General features: G+C 36.1%; 1 protein-coding gene across 1 annotated transcript; it reads right to left on the bottom strand.

The window, feature by feature from the left end:
* Positions 1-1,242: 1,242 nt before the first annotated feature.
* On the bottom strand, positions 1,243-10,694 carry LOC115874230 (L-lactate dehydrogenase-like). The gene is made up of 4 exons (XM_030889326.1): positions 10,434-10,694; positions 10,220-10,379; positions 9,862-10,164; positions 1,243-1,424 (listed from the first exon to the last, which is right to left on the bottom strand). The coding sequence occupies exons 1-4, from the start codon at positions 10,662-10,664 to the stop codon at positions 1,243-1,245; spliced, it is 876 nt and encodes a 291-aa protein (XP_030745186.1). The 5' UTR covers positions 10,665-10,694.
* Between the last annotated feature and the right edge of the window lie 9,129 nt (positions 10,695-19,823).

Here is a 19,823-nt window from a genome sequence, read left to right as displayed (position 1 = left end):
TCTATTATACATCGCTGCAAATACATATACCAGAGGAAGAATAAAGTAAAGCTAAATATTGAACGTTTTTGGTATCCGGGACAACCAATAATGCAACGTGTGTGTATGATGCTGGTTGCGGATAAAGTAGTAAATAACGCATGACAACGGACGTGACTAGGTTGAGAGTGGGCTTTGTGTGCAAGCAGAAAGTAGATGACGTGATAAAAAGTAGAGTAGTTTTAGCGCTATGGCACGTGGCCGGTGGCGGAACATTTTGGGCCGAGATGGGCAGTGTAGTTAGGTTAACTTGATTGCTTGAGGTTGGAAGATAGAAAAACTCAAACAGTTGTCTGGAACTGTCCAGACATATTTGGGTGCCTCCGCTCTTCATTTGCTAAGAGCTCTGGGTCTTTTAAATATGTGTTTGTTTTAAAATCATTTGATGTGCGTCGATGGCACAAATGTTGTGGAGAAAATATTGAAGCAAGAACTATTGTTCAGGTAATGTACTAGAACAAATCTCCATCGCTGATCTTTTAAGGAATTAATACAGACTGAACAGGTAACACATGAGCAAAACCGGTCATGTCAATCATACTTCAACGTGTCAGAGGTATGAGTTGTCCAAATGTGTATTGTCAAATTGTAATTCTCTACATGGACTAAGTTATTATCGTGTGACCGGTTAGTATCGCCCGTCTCGCAGGGCAGTTTTTGTAATTATGTAAGCCTAATACCGTATGATCGGATATAGAAAACGGGCGTCCAGCATTGCTTAGAATGGATGATCAGATGATTCCTATATAAATTTACATCATAAAATGACAGCGATCTTCATTTCATAAGGCATGTGACGTGGGCCGTTTTATTGATCAATAACGGTATTTAGAAGAACTCAATATGATTTGAAACATGGACAAATCTGGAGCGGAATCTGTTCTTAAAATTTACTTAAAAATCAGCCTTTTCCAAAATTGTTCAAAAGTGCAAAAGTTCCTCTTGCATTAAACAATAAAAAAAACCTTATTTACCGATTTAAAGGCGTTGCATAGAAGTTCAAATACGGTGAGAGGCGCAAATAATTGGACAGTTGTTGGGATTTTCCTATTGTTTCCAACAATACCATCCTGTTAACTACAATTTGCTTTAATAAACCTATCATTTAGAGTGTACAGTGCTGAAGACTGGAAGAGAACGTGGGATCGGGTTGTGAACTGGGAGTCAAAATGTTTCTCCTGTGGTTCGTGATGTTGCATGCTCTTATTGCGGGCTCAGACCAATTCCCCAATTGGTAAATCCCTTTAGTTTGATCACTTCGTAAGCACTTTGAATCACTTGCTTGTGAATTGCTCTCCAATTTTCTGGGTCAGTTTCTGTGCCCACCTTGGGATTGATATCTTTGAGACGTGTGCCGGCGACGTTAACACTAGACCAAACAGCAACGCGTAAATTACACAAGTAGTATGTATGATGGAGCTAAGTTATTTTCGTTGTAGACAGTATGTGAGGAATGGCGGCAGAGTTACTGATGTAGAGTAGTTCGATGAGTAGCACGAATATTTCTCGTTTCTAAAAGTGATGGTGAGTAAAATGATGTAGCGCAGCTTGAAGGAGTGAGGGAATTAGGATGACAATATGGATGCACAAGGTGTTGTAGCGTGATGGGGGAAATATTTTTTGTGGGCAACTGAGAAACTTTTTTGATGTGTGGCAATAATTATTTATGTTCTTTTTACAAGAGACAGAGGACGGAAATGAAAGTATTAGTCTAAGGAATGGAGAGGTAGATAGGTGGAGGGGGGCGGAATAGTTCGTGGTGCCCGAAAAGAGAAATCGAGGGGTTCATAGTAGGAACAACAGGGTATACGGAGCGTACGTGAGTCGATGTCGGCGCTGCGGCAACAGTGATAACTGTCGTAGACGTAAGAAAAATTTTTACGTGGTCAGAAAAGATAAAAAATTATACCAGAGAGGTGGCGCATGCGTAAGTGTAATACGTTTACGAGGTGTTGTAGGCCACGTCGACCGGGTCATGCCGTTTGTTCTCTAAGTGTGTCGTACCAACACATGGGCCTAGAGTTAGTAGTGGTGATAGGGCCTGTGCAATGAGGTGATGTGAACTTTGGAATTTGGACAGTTACCCGAAGGGCCGGCTGAGGTCTTAAAGACTTTGCCGCCCTGGGCGATGAGTAATTTTACCGGTAGGAGATGCCCAAGTGAGTGATGAGGGGATCGCTTAATTCTCTTCTAGGGACTGCAAAAGATAGTTGAAGTCGACGATGAGAAACAAAGACTGTTAATGTTGTATGCAACAAGCGATAGAAAAAAGGGGTAACAAAATAAAAATCAATATACACATGATGAAAAAGTAAACTTAAAAAATGAATCAACGATGAAATTCTTATTAAAACCGTGTATTTCCGAATGACTATAGACGGAGAGCGCAGCAAGAAGTGTCGGGTGTAACTAGCTGGTCAGACCGGGTGGTGCTTAATAGTGACGGTTATTGAATTAGCCGAGCATTTAGCCTGAGGTGCATTCATTCAGTGGATGAGCACTGATAGATGACTTGTTAGTGCATGGTTAGCTCAAGAGTTGTATGATGGCTCAAGTACGTGTTAATTATGTTTCAGAGCTTGAGAAGACTTCTGCAGCTCACCACTTTGCAACAGTTATCGGTGGGACAAATTGATCTTAGATTGTGACAGATCTGCTGAAGGGCTATATATCTTGTTAGGGTGGCAATATTGTAGTTTAGAACGTCGGTGTTATAGATTTCAATGGGGAGTTTTTGTTTTTGGGTTCCACGCATAACGTTATACATCGACCAGAGAGTTCGATCAGTACAGTGGTCTTAGGTCGCGGCATTCGAGTCTAAGCATCTTCAATGTGTTTAGGACAATGGGTTCTAAATGCATGGCAAGAAACTCAATATATCTCAGCGCGGCATAGAATTTGGAAGCGAAAGGTAGCCATGATCATATAAACAAAGATGGAAATATTTACTGTGCTCTTTTATTTGCTCGAAACGCTGATCGAGAGAGTTTGCAGCTGCGTCTAATGATATTGGGAAAAAAAAAATCTTTGTCATGTTTGGGTCAACTCATACGGTATTTCAGATCTGGAACTTGCGGTAATCCAATACGTGCGGTTTATACTTTTACGTGTAGCGGGAGGTCTTGAGGGTGATGCTTAAGGTTGGTGCTCATGGAGAGTGGCGACGTGGCTTACATCAAATCTGCGCCTAAAAAACGTGAGGTTGGTTGTAAAGATGCGTTGTCAGAGGCTGAAGAAATTTGAAGTTGATATAGTCTTTGTTGATCCAAAATATTTTGTGTTTGTTTTTTTTTTTTTTTTTTTTTTATAATAATTTTACTTATTGGTAATTTATGTGATTTAAGACGTCGTACCAAATTATAACAGAGCATAAAAATTTAAAATTCTTCAGTTGTTCCAGCAAACCTGAAGCTTCATTTCTTGCCGAAATCTGATTTAACCTTATAGATAGTTCTGACCAGGATTTTTGGGCTAACATGTGGGCAACTGATAGTTCATGTTTTTTCAATGTAACTCCAGTATGTTCCAGTTGTTGAATCCTTCATTAGATAGATTACGGTTTTATTTTGCAATGAAGGCAAAATTTGCAAGAAGAAGGCAGAAAAGAGAAGGTTTTGAGAAAGTGATGTATATTAAACCGATTCTTTTGACGGATTCGTTCGCTAGTTTGCTTGGAAAGAGCGTTAAAATTAAATGAGGTAATTTTTCTCCCGTTTTTATCAAGGGGAAATCTAAAATTGGTTAGTGCTTAGAGGTGGTGGCAGCTGGTGACTAAAAAAGACTCTATTTGGTTGAGCGCCATAATGAATTTTCCTGGGCAGTTTGGCTGGAATCAGGGAATCGATTCGGGACTAATTAGTTAGTCTTCTGTGGGTCATGCGAGCTGCGGTATGCATCTTACTAGGCGGGAAACCTGTTCTAATGCCATGTCGTCATTTTGCAGAGTATAAATTAAAGAATGGTGAACGTGACGAAGGGTCGCTGTATCTGAGCGGACGCGTGTGCAGCGCTGACAGAGGTCAGCGCTGACAGAGGTTGATCTTCTGGACCTTTATTATTTTCTGTAGTGTATGCGTGAGGAAATGTGCTATTGTGTCTCTTGCTCGCGCAACTGCGATTGGTCTTGTGGCTTAAGGCTCGAGGGCTGAGTAGCTGGCTACACAACACACATGGATGAAGGCCTTTAAGGCGGCGTTGACTGGTCCAATCATAGCGAGTACAGAAGTTCGCATAATAATAAGCTTATTTAAACAATTGTGTTAGTATCGGTTCTATTTATAGTTTAGATTTTCTTTTCAAAATCTTTGGGCCAAGATGTGTTACATAAAATATCTACGGGCAGGAATTTTGAGTGATGAGTTTGCCGAACACCTGGATGTGTTCGCGCGCCCCGGTGATGCGAGCAGGCGCCCGCGTACGGAGCGGACCGCCACTAGTGGCGAAACCGCTGCCCTTAATCCGGCCTTGCGGTTCCATCGCTGTCGGCTTTTCTATCGTTAATTTTATTAGGTAAGCAACTTGCGGCCATGCTGACGCAACGCCGTCACTAATAGAACAGCCTAGGAGCAAGATTTATGACGTCACGCTAGTTAGATACTACGGATTAATAAATATATTAGTAGAATACATGAAACAGTAATTATTCCTCGGTATTTATGGCTTTGTATTTTTAAAAATGATATAGTTTACATGAAAAATACATTATATACACAGTTAATAAATACAATATTTTATATAATAATAATAAAAAGTAATAAACAAATTTTTTTTTTATTTTAGATTATAAAAAAAAAATAAAGAAAACATTCCCAACAAGTGGTGATACGAGTTAAATAGAGAACTACAACATTTTGGTGGCAGCGACTACAAAATTGGTGACGACGGTGGTCCAATCCAGGATCACGAACAGTGTCTTTTCAGTAGTTTGCCTTTTTTTTAACGTACTTTTTAATCTGCGAATTTTCAATGTGGTACGACAGTGTCAAGTGTGTTGAAAAATAAGCTCAAATTAACCGAATTTGTCTTTTCACAGGTAGGTATTGCTTCCGCCGCGCCGTAATCGCCGTACATAGGCGTCCCACAAAAAATAAAATAAAAAAAAAAAAAATTTTTAATTATATTTGTTGAATTTCTTTGCGCTATTAGAACAAACCCCACGTAGTGGCCGGTAATTGAATTATAATTTCGTCTCAATTACTACTTAACGTAGTAATAACAAATTTGAATATAACGTGGGTGCATTTGAACTGTTTATTATAAGCCAGAAAGTGACATTTTTTTTCTTAAAATTGCGTCATTATTTCCTGGTTCATTATATACGATATTCTAAACGAATTTATTTGCCTCAAAAAAAAACAAAGGTGTTTACCCGCCATTTTTTACATTTTATTGCATTATTATATCTTCCCCTTCGGCCTCGTTTAAACAATTCTTTAACCACCGTACAAACCTTTCCTAGGTTTATTTGTATGGTTGTTTACCTTTTTTAGATGGGACGAACTGTAAATAATTCTTAGGCTACTAGTTTTCTACATACCTAATACAAGTGACCCAGGCTCCAAATAAGCTTTTTTAACCTATTTACGTTTTTGGGTTTTGTAATTATTTCAATTTTTACATAAGATGGCGGGGACACATTGTCCAAACGGCACATATTTTCGAAAAATTTAGTCAACATACAGGGTGATTCTCGGGGTGATTCAAACCGCAAAACATATACTTAATTACAGTTCATGAAAATTAGGACATTTAACTAAAATTGATTGTCTGATGAAGCAACCTTTAAAAGTAATGGAATTGTAAATAACGTTAATATCATATTATGCGACAAACATCCCATACTGATATGCCACAGATGATACTTTTTAATGACTAAATGCCTTCTATTGAGAGACCAAAAGGTAATTGCCTCGTATCAGAGCCATCCTAATACAAGAAGAAGACCATCACAGTCACCAATCTTGTCTTATATTTTCAAAAAACACCAATTTCTTATTAGAATATTGATTTAGATAGGAAGTTATTAATAAATTACAAGAATTAAACACTATACACAGTACTTTAAAGGAAGCTATCGAGTGCGAACTAACTAAATCGTTACTAATTACTAATTTTAAAAAGTTCTTTTTTAAGATCAAAAAAGGTAAAACTAAAAACCTTAAATTATCATTTGAGCATTAAACGGGAAGTCTAGAATAATCGTTGCCTATTCTAACAAAGAAAAAATTTATTATAAGTTTATAACATCTCTAATTAAATTTGGACGAAAATAATTTCTGTTTGCTGTAGTTAATTTTCTCAGGGAAAAATACCCGTAACTAAATTACTTTTAAGTCAAAAAAAGTCAGAAGGACAAGTTATGCCAAAAAAGGACTGTCCTTTTCAAAAAGGACAGGTGGCAACCCTAGATATTTCTGGAATGGAAATTAATGGCAAATCTACACTCTTAGTTTGAAAATATGTTTCGGCCACCTAAGTTTACAAAAATGTCTAAAATGTGCTTTATCATTGCCTCCATATTCTGGAAAAAAAAATTGAAAGAAAAGTCACCAACCACAAACCTAATATAGAACTGTTTCGGAAGCCTGATTCACCCTGTTAAAAATATTCAAAGTAACTTGAAAATCTATATAGAATTAATTGAAAGTTTAAAATTGAAAATCGACGTTGGAGCGATTTTCGAAAAACTACCTACTAACGTTTTAACATAAGTATATGTGGATATTAATTATATTATTATATTAACATTATAACAAAACTCATCTGACGAAAAAGTATATTTTTTACTTATAATTTTCGGTTTTAATATGGAGTAAACATTTTACAATTACTTTACTTTTACTTTACTAATTAAATTCGTTCCAAAAAACGATACGCCACTGGCCATTATAGAACAATCCAAATGCGCCTAGTTGTTGGGGTCGGAAATTTTAGACTTCTCTATCTCTTCTGTCCTTGTTTGACACATTGGAATGTTTGATACACTACCACAGACACTACCAACGAGTATTTATGAATGAAATGTTCGGTCTATATTTATAATGTCTTTGGTTATTCATTTTATAGACTATAAATGTAATTTTGACCATTGTACACTTCCCGTTTGTTATGTGAAAATTTAAGTTCTAACCCTGGATAAGGCTCAGCAAGTAGTTGGTTGCCCCTTGCTCCTCGGCAGAAAGACCCGACCGTGGTTATTATACAGGGTCGCTTTTATGTATGGAATCGGTCGATTATTAGGTAAAATATAGGACTCGATATAGGAGGTACCGCAAAAAGTTAAATATAAAATTTATAGGGTTTATAACTATCCATTACTGGGTAATAAATTTAAGTATACAGGGTCGGTCATAAAGTCGTGGCAGATCACAGTTTCGGCAGAATGGCATCATTAGATCAAACCGAACACATCGAAATTATTTAAATCGAATTGTTTAAGTGATATTTTCAAAAGTCAATAACTCGGAAACGGTTGCTTTGAGGTACATTGTCGTGTGTAATTTCAATTTTTGCTTAGAATTGAAGGAAGAATTGAAATATGTAATAATATACAGGGGGTTCTATTTAAAAAAAATAAACTTTGATGTGCCACAACTTTATGAACGACCCTGTATACTTAAATTTACTACTCGCTTAATAGATATTTAAAAATCCTATAACTTTTATATTTAACTTTTTGGGGTACCTCCTATATTTTACGTAATAATCGACCGTTTCCCTACATAAAAGCTACCCTGTATAGAAAAATATATGAAAGTAGTTTTCAAAAATATAATAATATACTAGGTAATTTATTCCATTTAAACTTTTCCATTATTTGAAAAGTGGCGACAATATAACGCTGAAAATAATTTAGATAGATGGAGCAGGTGCCTGTATGTAAAATAAATCTAAATTTTCAAAATAAATCACCGGTTCTCCATAAACGTCGCATCGCCGTGAATCACCCTATATACCTACGTAACTAAATTAAAAAAAATAATATGGTGTTTCCATATATTCAATTTTTGTTATTGTTGGCTATCCACCAATAAATTTTAATTATTCATATTTTTTATGTTTATAGGACTAATAGGAAAAATAATAAGATGGGTCACTAATTGAAAATGTGGTCAAGTCAAAACGTTGTACTTAAATTTCTATTTCTTAAATTTTAGTATCATACACACACCGGAAAAATCTAGGGATATCATTTTATTAAAGTTAAAAATAAATGTTTTGAATAAACAACCACATATTTTAGGCCGATTCTTTCTACTTCGATTGAAACGAAGTAGTCACACTAGTTATTTCTAAATTTGGGATATTTGCAGAAGTGTTTGTGCACTTTTTGTCAAATGTATAAAAAGCACCTAGCATCGATTGTTCGAATTTAACCTGTACTGGCTATGTTTTTATGTTAACTGGCCAGAATTCATTCAAATAACTCTGTTTAGTATTAAACGACATTATGGAGCGTAGACATCTTAACAGAGACGAAATGCTAAGGACGATGGGTATGCTTGAAGCTGGAATGCGCCAAATCGACGTAGCTAAAGCATTAAATACAAGGCAAAGTGTAATACGCGATTAAGTGCACGCTACCGTGAAAGTGGTGATGTTGCTGAAAGACACACAAGGCGACATCGCATTACTATCCCTCAGCAAGATCACGACGCCGGCCGACTCTTACAGCACTAGAGCTTAGATTAATTCTCCAGGAAACACATAATGTAACCGTTAGTCCTGACACTGTTCGCAATAGATTAAGAGAGGTCAACTTAAGAAGCAGACGCCCCTGGAGAGCTCAACCCTTAACGAGAGGAAATCGAGAGGTACGATATTTGTGGGCTCAAGATCATGTTCAGTGGTCGAATGAACAATGGGCCAATGTTCTCTTCACGGATGAGTCACGCTTTGGAATTCATCCGGATTCGAGAAGGCTTAGGGTATGGAGAGAACCGGGAAATCTTATTCGGTTGGATCATGTTCAGGAAGTGCATCCTTATCAAGGTGGAACAGTTATGGTCTGGGGAGGAGTCCAGTTAGGCCGAAAAACCGATCTCGTTTTTCTTGAAAGGTTTCTAACAGGAATCACATATCGTGATTTAATTCTTGAGCCTGTCGTGTTACCATATGCCAATGATTTTGGGAGAAACTTCATTCTCATGCATGACAATGCCTCATACAGCCACATAGCCTCATACAGCTATGGCCTCATACAGCCAGAGTGGTAAGTGAGTTTATCAATGCTCATCAATTAAACATCTTACCCTGGCCGGCACAATCTCCTGACCTCAACCCCATCGAGCACGTATGGGACGCGGTCCAAAGAAGAATTTTGAGAATGGGTATGCCTCGTGAAACTCGTAGGGATCTGGTTCGGGCCGTGAATGCAGCGTGGCAGGCTGTACCTCAAGAAGAGATCGACAACCTGATCAGGAGCATGGAGAGGCGATGTAGGGCTGTAATGAACAGTAAAGGAGGCCATACCCTTTATTAAGTAAAAATGGTTTTATCTTTTTTTTTCAATTCGCAGTTTAGAATAAAAAAAAATGTGTAAATTTTGTTGAGTTCAATAAAAATCAAGGTAAATTTGATAAATTCGGTAAATTTTGCATTTTTATTTCCAATACGTCCTGTAAACTATTTGTTTATTTTAATTTTAATATATCAGAAATGCAAATAATAAAATTACTGACGATGGCTGGATAAAATTGTAATATCCCTAGACTTTTCCGGTGTGTGTGTATGTTATAAGATTAGAGACGAATATAACAACAATTTATAAGCAACTGACCATAATATCAATAACGATTACGAAATAAAAGAAATCTTATTTACCACTAGAATCTCCATGCTCTCCAATAATCCAAGCATGCACACTGTCGGGCGATACGCCAAGCTTCTCGCCAATAAAAAATCGAAACCTTGACGAGTCAAGTGTAGTACCAGATCCCATAACTTTGCTTTTCGGTAAACCACTCAACTTCCATGTAACCCACGTCAAAATATCACAAGGATTACTAACAACAATAAGGACGGTATCCGGAGAATGCTTTATAAGGTTTGGAACTATACTTTTCAACACATCCGTATTCCTTTGGACTAGATCTAAACGGCTTTCACCTTCCTTTTGTCTCACACCTACGTTGACAGATATAAATGACAACTAAAGTATTTGCAAAAATTCGTCTTTTACCAGCTGTAATGACGCAAACTTGCGAGTTGGCAGTAACAGCATAATCAGAACTAGCTTTAATTCTGGCATTCAGAAACAGACACCCGTGTTGGAGGTCGTACAATTCTCCTTTAAGCTTATTTTCGTTGACATCTACGAGAGCTACTTCGTTAGAAATTCCCTAAGAGGAAAAATAACTCTCATAATACTGATTAACACATAAAAATGTTATTACCTGTGCTAATACACTGAACACGCAAGCCATACCGACATCCCCAGATCCAACAACTGTTACTTTATTGATGCTCGTGTCACACCGTTCGCCAATATTATGGAATAGACTGTCCTTCGTACTCATCTTAAAGCAGGACTTCTCTGATAATCTTCTAAAATTGGCGTGAAAAGTTTTAGTGCCTACAATTCGATTAAGGCACTGAAGCTTGAGTGATCTATAGAGTACTGACATTATTTGACACAATGGCTAGGTATTTCAACAATTTAGTGTAAGGTAGTTCTGTATTAACAAGGTATTAACACATGTTGGTACCTACTGGTTTAAGAATATAATATATTTTAATTTTTCCAGTAAACATAAAAAAAATATTTTATTGGTGTAAGCTGTTGTAAATTATTTTTCTTTCGGATCTAGAAGATAATATCCCAAAATTTACCCCCAAACATTTAACTAACAGACCAATAAAACTTTTTGACTATTTCTAAATACTCTAATCAGCAATGGATGTCATCCTAGACCTAACACCACTGCGCATTGTCGTCGGTAGTAATGCCAATGCGATAATGATTAGAATGGTCATTGACGGAAACAGTACTGGTAGAATTTTCAGGTCAGGGGCGTGGAACACCCTCAAAAAGAAAATTCCACTCCTCTAACTCCCAGTCGATGACATACCAAGAATTTACAACTTTGAGAAACACCTCACTATAGTATTGAGCAATAAAAAGGAGTGAAAAAGAGAAAAATGTTCGCTCAGCATGTAAAAGACCATAACGTGATAAACTGATGCTTCCAAAAACAAAGCGGGGACAGGGATAGGAATATTTAGGCCGAAAACTAAATAGTCCGAACCAATGGGCACCTACCCCAGCATCGTTCAGGCAGAAATCTACGCTATCAGAAGATGCGTACCTACAATTTATCTTAGATAGCAACTATCGAAAACAGGAAATAGCTATCTTATCCGATAGTCAAGCAGCACTAAAAGCGATCAAATCAGTCACCATCAATTCGATGTTGATCAAAGAATGCCTAGAGAAGCTCAACAAATTAGGCAAAGAAAATAAAGTCCTCCTACTCAACGAAAAAGCAAACGATCTAGCTAAAAAAGGCGCGAACGCTCTACTAACTGGACCAGAACCGTTCTGCTTTCCAAGCGGAAACCTGCAACTTAAAGCGGAACTGAAGAACCGAGAAGACTCCATCTGTAACCTGGAATGGGAATCCTCCAACGGTCAAGACACTAGAAAAAGTTCCTCAGAACTTACGACCGAGAAAAATCAAATATTTTCCTTGATTTAAGTAAAAACAATCTTCGGATTGTCACAGGGTTCCTAGCAGGACACTGTCTCCTCAACGAACATCTCAGTAGATTGAAGCTGAGAAACAACGGCGAATGCAGATGCCGCGGAGAAAATGGGGAAACACCAGAATCTTTATCACTGAGTGCGTCGAGACGACAACTGTTCGTGCCATAAACTTTGGTAATGGTTGATGTCGAAGATGGAGAGTTGGCCTCTGTGGAGCAGGCTCAGATACTAACCTTTGCTAAAGCCCTGAGACTGCATGATGAGTTAAAACTCGTTATAACTCAGGAAATGGGAACACACAATAGATCTGTAAGGTCGCGGTGATTAACCCCCTCCTAAACATTCTATATTCAAATGCTCTAGAGTGACCAAACCAAAACGAAGACATTCATGTTTGGACATGCCTGTCGTATGCGTACGCACTCCGTTCCTATCAGCCTTTAGAAGTTCATCTGTTCTACGTTTGGATGGCCTGCTAGGATTGTCTCGGCATGTTCCATTCCAGGACTGTCATACCAGTCCCGAAACGTCGCACCCCTAACCCATTCACAGAGCCTTGTTTCTTGCGAGATATTTTGGTACGCCCGTAATATCGTGGGCCCAGAACTTATCTGTGCCCACGAATGGGTGAGCCTGCACCAGTTTTGGCGAGGGAATCAGCACGTTCATTTCCCTCTAGGCCGACATGTCCCGGTATCCATATTAGCGACACTTTGTTCTTATCTCCTACTATACTCCTACTATAGTAGTTTCTTACAATGAAGAATCGCCATAGACGTGCTTTTCGTTGCCTCAAGTGCTTTCAACGCGGCTTGACTATCCGAAAATATGCTTATTGTTTTCCTGGTGTATTGCTGTTCTACCAGCAGTTGCACACAGGTTTCAATAGCATAGAGCTCAGCTTGAAAAATTGTGGTGTGTTTTTCAAGACTGTGGTAGATCTCAGTCTTTGGACTGCTGCAGTAGATTCCTGCGCCAGATCCTTTGTACGTACAACTGTAGGTACAGATGTATCTTGTATGTCTGTACTATATTATGATTTTGCTCATTTTAATACTAGACACTTCTTCACAAAGTTGGTTAACACATAACTTGGTTAACACTTAACATAACACTTCATAAAGTAATTAATAAATATGTTTTATTTTTCACAGATGGATATATTTTACCAAAATCATGTGAATTTATGGCATATGTGACATTATGCTCTTAGATTTAAGCAGATTCTTCACAGTGGTAGTTAAAATTCGTCATTCATGTTTATAAAGAAAATAAAATTAAAGTTTTAGTTAGCCGATTCAGAATAAAGGAACATCAAATCAGGATTCTAGTATACTGTGGATCGAGGACAATATAGAAGAGCTGATAGGCTTGCCAACGGATAGTTCAGACAAAATCTCTATCCATCCAGAATAGGGCTAAAACACCAGTACAGCAAGTTATCACAAATAACCCTGTACAACGCGACGCGCAAGACGTCGCACAGTGCATAAAAGAAACATATTTTCTCACTATATACCGTTTTTCACATAAAAATTTAAAAAAAATTGTATTTTTTTTAACTTTTAGATTTTCTTGTAAATTTAATCTACTCACTATGGTGCCATATTATCAAGAAATTATGTTTTTTAAATAAAAAAATCCAAAAATTCCAAATTTAAAAAAAAAATGTGAAAAAAAACTCATAATCGTGTTTCTGGGGTCGAAATATACTACCCCTAAAATATTTGCACTTATTTAAGACTCACCCTATATATACAGGGTGCTATAAAGTCGAGGTACGAGCATTGATATCTCGGTATCCGTAATAGATACGAACATAGTTAAATTGAGGCAAAGTTGCGCTTTGGGATGTCCACCAAGATTGCATCAAAAAATTGATAATTTCAAGGATTGCTGAGTTTTTTGAAAAAAAAACGGATTTTTTGGAAAATCAATTTTATTTTTTCCTGTCATTACATTTTAGTTCTTTCAAAACCTTAAATAAAAAATGCAGCTCCGTATTTAAAAAAATGGCTCTGTATCTCACAAGTTCTAAATCTAAAATCTAAAAATACGATCCGATAGCACTAATAAAGTGGCTAATAGAATGTGCAATTAGTTTTTTAATTTCACAAAAAGTAACTACAGGACAAAATAAAATTGATTTTCAAAAAAATCCGTTGTTTTTTTTTCAAAAAACTCAGCAATCCTTGAAATTAAAAAAAAATGATGGCGTCTTGGTGAAGATCTCAAGGAGCAACTTTGCCCCAATTTAACCATCTTCGTATCTATTAAGGGCCGGCTACACGTACAAGCTTTACCACGAGCTTACCTGCACAAACCTGTTTGTATCATGAACTCGCTGTGTGTAGACCATAGACTTAAAATAAAATATAGACTACACTATTTACATCTCAACGCGGACAAACAACCTTTTTTGTACACATGTTTACTTCTGGGTACAGTCGACCGAGCCTTCCTCATCCAGCCTATGTTGTCACGTCTTTAATATTATCAATATTTTTTTTCTTGTTATACACATATATTGAACTCGCTGTGTGTAGACGGTAAAACGGTAGCACGCACAACAGTATCATGAACTCGCTGTGTGTAGACGGTAAAACGGTAGAACGCACAACGTATCATGAACTCGCTGTGTGTAGACGGTAAAACGGTAGCACGCACAACAGTATCATGAACTCGCTGTGTGTAGACGGTAAAACGGTAGCACGCACAAACCAACAAAGCAACGGCCTAGCTACGTTGAAACACCGGTTCCCATTAGAACACCGAAGTTAAGCGACGTAAGGCGATACTGGTGGATGGACGGGTGACCGGTTCGAAACTCTGTATATGCTGTTGATCAAGGGAAAAGTGTAAAATCTATTGATACACACTGCTCATTCACGCCGGTTCGAGACCGGATGAGATCGGATATCTCGTGAGTAAGAGTTGATTTAGACACTTGCCAAGTCGGTAGGCCATTGACCATGATATGGTCGAGGACCGCGGTTCGGATTCCGCGTAAACAAAGTAGGCCCCGTCCAGATTAGCCATGGCAGCAAAAAGAAAACGTTAACTGAAATCTTTATCTTTATCTTCACAGTGGTAGTTAGAATTCGTCATTCATGTAAAGAAAATAAAATTAAAGTTTTTTAGTTAGCCAATTCAGAATAAAGGAAAATCCTCGGGAAAATCAAATCAGGATTCCAGTATACTGTGGATCAAGGACAATATACTCGTAGAAGAGCTGATGGGCTTGCAAAAGGTAGTTCTAAAAGCTAGGCTCATAAAAATATTGGCATTTATTTAAGACTCACTCTGTATATACAGGGTGGTACAAATTCGGGGTACGAGCATTGGTATTCCGGTAACCGTATTAGATACGGACATGGTTAAATTGGGGCAAAGTTGCGATTTGGGATGTTCGGCAAGATGGCATCAAAAAATTTATAATTTGGATTACAATGATTGACAACAAGGATTGCTGAGTTTCTGGAAAAAAAAAGATTTTTTGGAAAATCAGTTTTATTTTTTCCTGTCATTACTATTTAGTTCTTTCAAAACCTTAAATAAAAAATGTAGGTCAGTATTTAAAAAAATTAAGTTGGCCTCTGTATCTCACAAGTTATCAGCTGATTTGAAAATCTAAAAATACTATCCGATAGCAGGGCCGCCGCTACCATGTGTGCAAAGTGTGCGGTGCACACGGGCGGCCAGAAGCAGGGGCAGCCAAAACAGGCACCATAATTTTTTTTATTAAATACAAATAACAAAAAAATTAGATAATAATTCTATTTTTCATAATAAAATTCTTATCAAATAGTTTATGATCTCTCTTAAGCAGAGAAAAGGAAAAGTCGGACAAAAATTTAAGATCTTCCATTTCAAAAGAAGTTCTTCGTGAAGGAGATGAAGAAAATTCTATTTCAGAGCAAATTACTTCTGCTGCAGCTAGTCACATAAATAATGAAAGGTCAAAGTGACAGTGATAGCAATAGTGCCAATAGTGATGCTGAAACCATAATCAACCTAGTTAATCCGGAAATTTTTATTGACAAATGATATCACAAGGGATATGAACACCGGAACGTTAGCAAAATCACTAAAAATATAATTTGTGGATTTCAATTTATATTCTCTATTGTAATATGGCACGATATTTTAAGTAAAATTAATGTTGTTAGCAAAATTCTTCAAAATTCAAAATTTGACATAAATCTTCATTAGACGCACTACATAATTTAAAAATTATTTCATAACCACACGTTCTGATGAACATTTTAAATTTTTTTGAAATGCATCAAGAGAGAGCTATAAATGCTGGCATTCAATAAGTATTCCCCAGCTTACCTACCCAGCGGATTAGAAGAATAAAAGGAATTTTCAGTATGAAGCAACTGATGAATCCATATTGTCACCTGAATTGTCATTTAAAGTAAATATTTTACTTTAAAATTGTGCATAGCGCCATAATGGCAATTGAAGAATCCGTACCCATTACTTCGCTTAACAATAATAATATCTTCAATGTAATATGGGATAAATCCAAAATCTTTCATTACAAATGATGACGAAACTAAAATCAATTGTAAAATAAAACTTAAATAAAAAAAAAAAAAAAAAAAAAAAAAAAAGTTATATTTTTTTTTTTCTTTTATATTCCTAACTCTACCGGACTCCTGGTTACTGTAGATATGTGGACGGATGAGCGGTCGTTCTCAAGACATAAAATTATTGTGCATTGCATGATCTCGATGATGAAGTAGTCATGAGAATGTGCAATTAGTTTTTGATTTGAAAAGGCAACAAAACACTTTTACAAAAAGGAGCTCTGCATTTCAGTTAAGTTGCTATATCAAAGATAGTGAAGGGTCAGCATGCGCTATTATTATTTTAATTATATCTTGCAAATAAAAAGAACTAGTTTTCTTATATTCCATACGAAAGACACAAAAGGCACAACAATTCTTTTGATCTAAAGGCGTTTTAACTAAATATAAAAATCACAATTTTTTTTTTTTTTTTTTAATAATTAAAATTAAAATGCATAAATCTGTTTTGCTAAAAACTTTTTCCATTCTAAATTCAAATGGTGATATAGCGTTAAGACCAGTTTTAGGTGTAAAAAGATGTAACCAATACATAAAAACCTACAGCAATAACATTTCCGGTATATTATTACTTTATTAAAAAAAAAAAAAAAAAAAATTTATTATAAAGTTTTAATTTTTTTTTTTTTTTTTTTTTTATGTCAATTTTAAGTATTAGTATTATATTTTACAAACAGGTAACTGAAAAATCAAACCAATTGTACATAACAATCTGAACGGTTTGCGTCTGACCAAAGTATTTATCTTAGCAAAATTCTAAAATTTCAGTCCTTCCTGAACTTGTCCCATCAAATGAGCTGACTTTAGTACTGCTTCGTGTTCGGATGGGTTCAATTGTTGTCTCACAATATTGGAAATACCGTTTAGAAGAACTGGTGCAGAAAGGAAGCATCTGGTCACCGTCGTAGTCCCCGAAAAAGAAGGATAATTATACGTCAGGCATCTCAATGACCACGTATGTTTCCACAGCCAGCTAGTAATAATTATTTTAATTGGTACAACGAAGTTGTTAAGTAAATAGAATTAGCTGTTCATTTTGTAGAAATATAAATTTAGAGTTTCTGCCCCAATTTTCGTTAATGGCATTTGATTTTCATGCATCCGTTATCCGACTATTGATGAACGATATTAATTTTATTATTGAATTTAAAATAATTGGCTTAATTAGAAATGCAGTTTTAAATCATTGTGGTTTTGCCGCCCGTCCATCGGATTATACAATGGCTTGTGATTGGTACTTATATTTCTGTTTCCTAACGATTTCGCCGGTTTTACTATAGTCTGCGAGCTGGCAACGTTTTCGAGAGAGAATTTCAAGAAAGCTGGTTCTTTAATATATCTTTTACTAAGCTCTCCTGAATGGAGTGCGGACCGTCTGGCTTGCGGTAGACGTTGCATTTACTAATACGCATTTTATCTGCATTCAACATCTGTTCACTAATTCGCATCACAAATTTGCCCCGTATTTCAGGAACTAATGAGGTGAAAATACTAGAACAAATGCAGCATTTAGTTTCATAAAAAGAAAATAACCTAAACGCGGGAAATCGGTATAAACTAACAATGAAAATGGGCACCGTGCCAGATGATGTGTGATGCGAGTAGTGAACGCAGAAGTCTACCGGCAAACTAGACGGTCCCCATCATTGTGGGAGAGTAATAGTATGCATAATAAAGATAGTGTTTAAAAAACTCTCTTTAAAATTATCGTTTCTCCGATTGCCATTCCTTTGAAAATTCATTATATTTTTATTAAGGTTAGATTAAATTTGTCGAAAAAGTGTCAACATGTCAGTTATTGTACGACCTTTCTCCGTTGATGCTGGAGTAAAACGGAGAAAGATCGTATGTGGAAATTTACGCATGAAAAGTGGCATGCAAATCAAGTTTAAGCATACATCATTATTCCTTGGACCTTAAAAGCTCCAAAAGTCCTTTGAAAAGACAAGACCGTATTAAAAAATGATGATAAAATCTGATAATACCATGTTGTAGAACAAAGTAGCAATGAAAAATGTAATTTATTTTCTTATATTTGTTCATAATAAAGAAAACAAAATTCAAATATGTTTTGTTCAGAATTTTAGAGAAAAGGTGACATTTGAATTGTATCACATGCAACTTTGCTCTATTTAACCGACATCGACTGTTGATCTCTGACATCCTGTACAGTTTAGTCCAATGGACTTGATTGTACTATCATGATGTGTCCTGGTCGTTATCCAATCCAGTATCGATACTTTGTATTGATTTTTACCAAATGCTGATTTCTTTGTAAAAAACAGCAATAAGCCATTAACCGTTTGAATAATACGAAAGCTAATTCCCAGAAAACAACATTTTCATTGAAAAATATTATGATACTTTCTAAGCATGGGATAACCATCATGTAAGTATTTACCCTGAAAATGTTAAGCCCTTGTTGGCATAGAGGTATGTATAATATAATAAGAGTAATATAAGAGTATATATAGGGTGCTACAAAATTCGAGGTACGAGTATTTGGTATCTCGGTAAATGTAATAGATATTAGAACATGGTTAAATTGAGACAAAGTTGCGCTTTGGATGTTCACCAAGACGCTATCAAAAAAGTTTCAAAATTAAAGACAAAAAAAAAAAAATTTTTGGAAAATTTGATATTTTGAAAATCAATTTTATTTTTTCCTGTTTGATACTTTAGAAAATCAAAAACTAATTGTACAAGGGCTTCCCAGCCACTTTATTATGGCTATCTGACAGTATTTTAGATTTCAATATCCAATGATAACTTGTTAGATACAGAGGCCAACTTATTTTTTTTTTTTTTACACTTTTTTTTTTTTTTTGCATTTTTATTTTAGATTTTGAAAGTTTTTTTTTTTTTAACTGTATATTTTTCTGAAGATTTTTTTTTTTGGAAATTGGAAATAATTTATTTTTCTGGACAATTACCGTATTTAAATCCAATTTCAAAGTAGAAAAAAAAAAAAATATTTAATATATCTATCGTAAGCAATATTGAGAAGCTTCTCTCTAAACTTATCAATGATGCAATGATGCGAAAATCAAATGCACAAAATAATAAAACAATATAAACAATCAAATATCTCCAGATGGACGAAATGGTAGAAGAAAACAGATGACGTCATAATCTTGATTATGGTCCAAATTTTATGGGGTAAAGGAATTAACACATCTGCAGTTACAACCTGAGTACAAAATGTATCCAAGTACAGTTATCCATCCAAAGCTATAAATAAATCGCAGTAATAGTAAGGTGGTAACGAATGCGAAAAGATAATGAGAAGATCCTGAAACAACGGAGAACATAATATGTCAATGCGAGGCTCTAGATCGCAAGCGACACTATTTGGGAAAGCTAGGCTAGAACCAGAACGGCCCCATCCCATCAAGGGACTCAGATAAGTTAGTGCAGTGGATAGAGATGAAGTGACAGAAAGGGACAAACACAGTACAATACGTAACTGAACGAAGGCCACCGAT

This window comes from Sitophilus oryzae, unplaced genomic scaffold (genome assembly GCF_002938485.1).
Source record: "Sitophilus oryzae breed Bouriz unplaced genomic scaffold, Soryzae_2.0 scaffold_1246_pilon_pilon, whole genome shotgun sequence".
Taxonomy (NCBI): Eukaryota; Metazoa; Arthropoda; class Insecta; order Coleoptera; family Curculionidae; genus Sitophilus; species Sitophilus oryzae.
The sequence above is the reverse complement of the archived record's forward strand: the minus strand, read 5'-3'. Positions and strand labels throughout refer to the sequence as shown.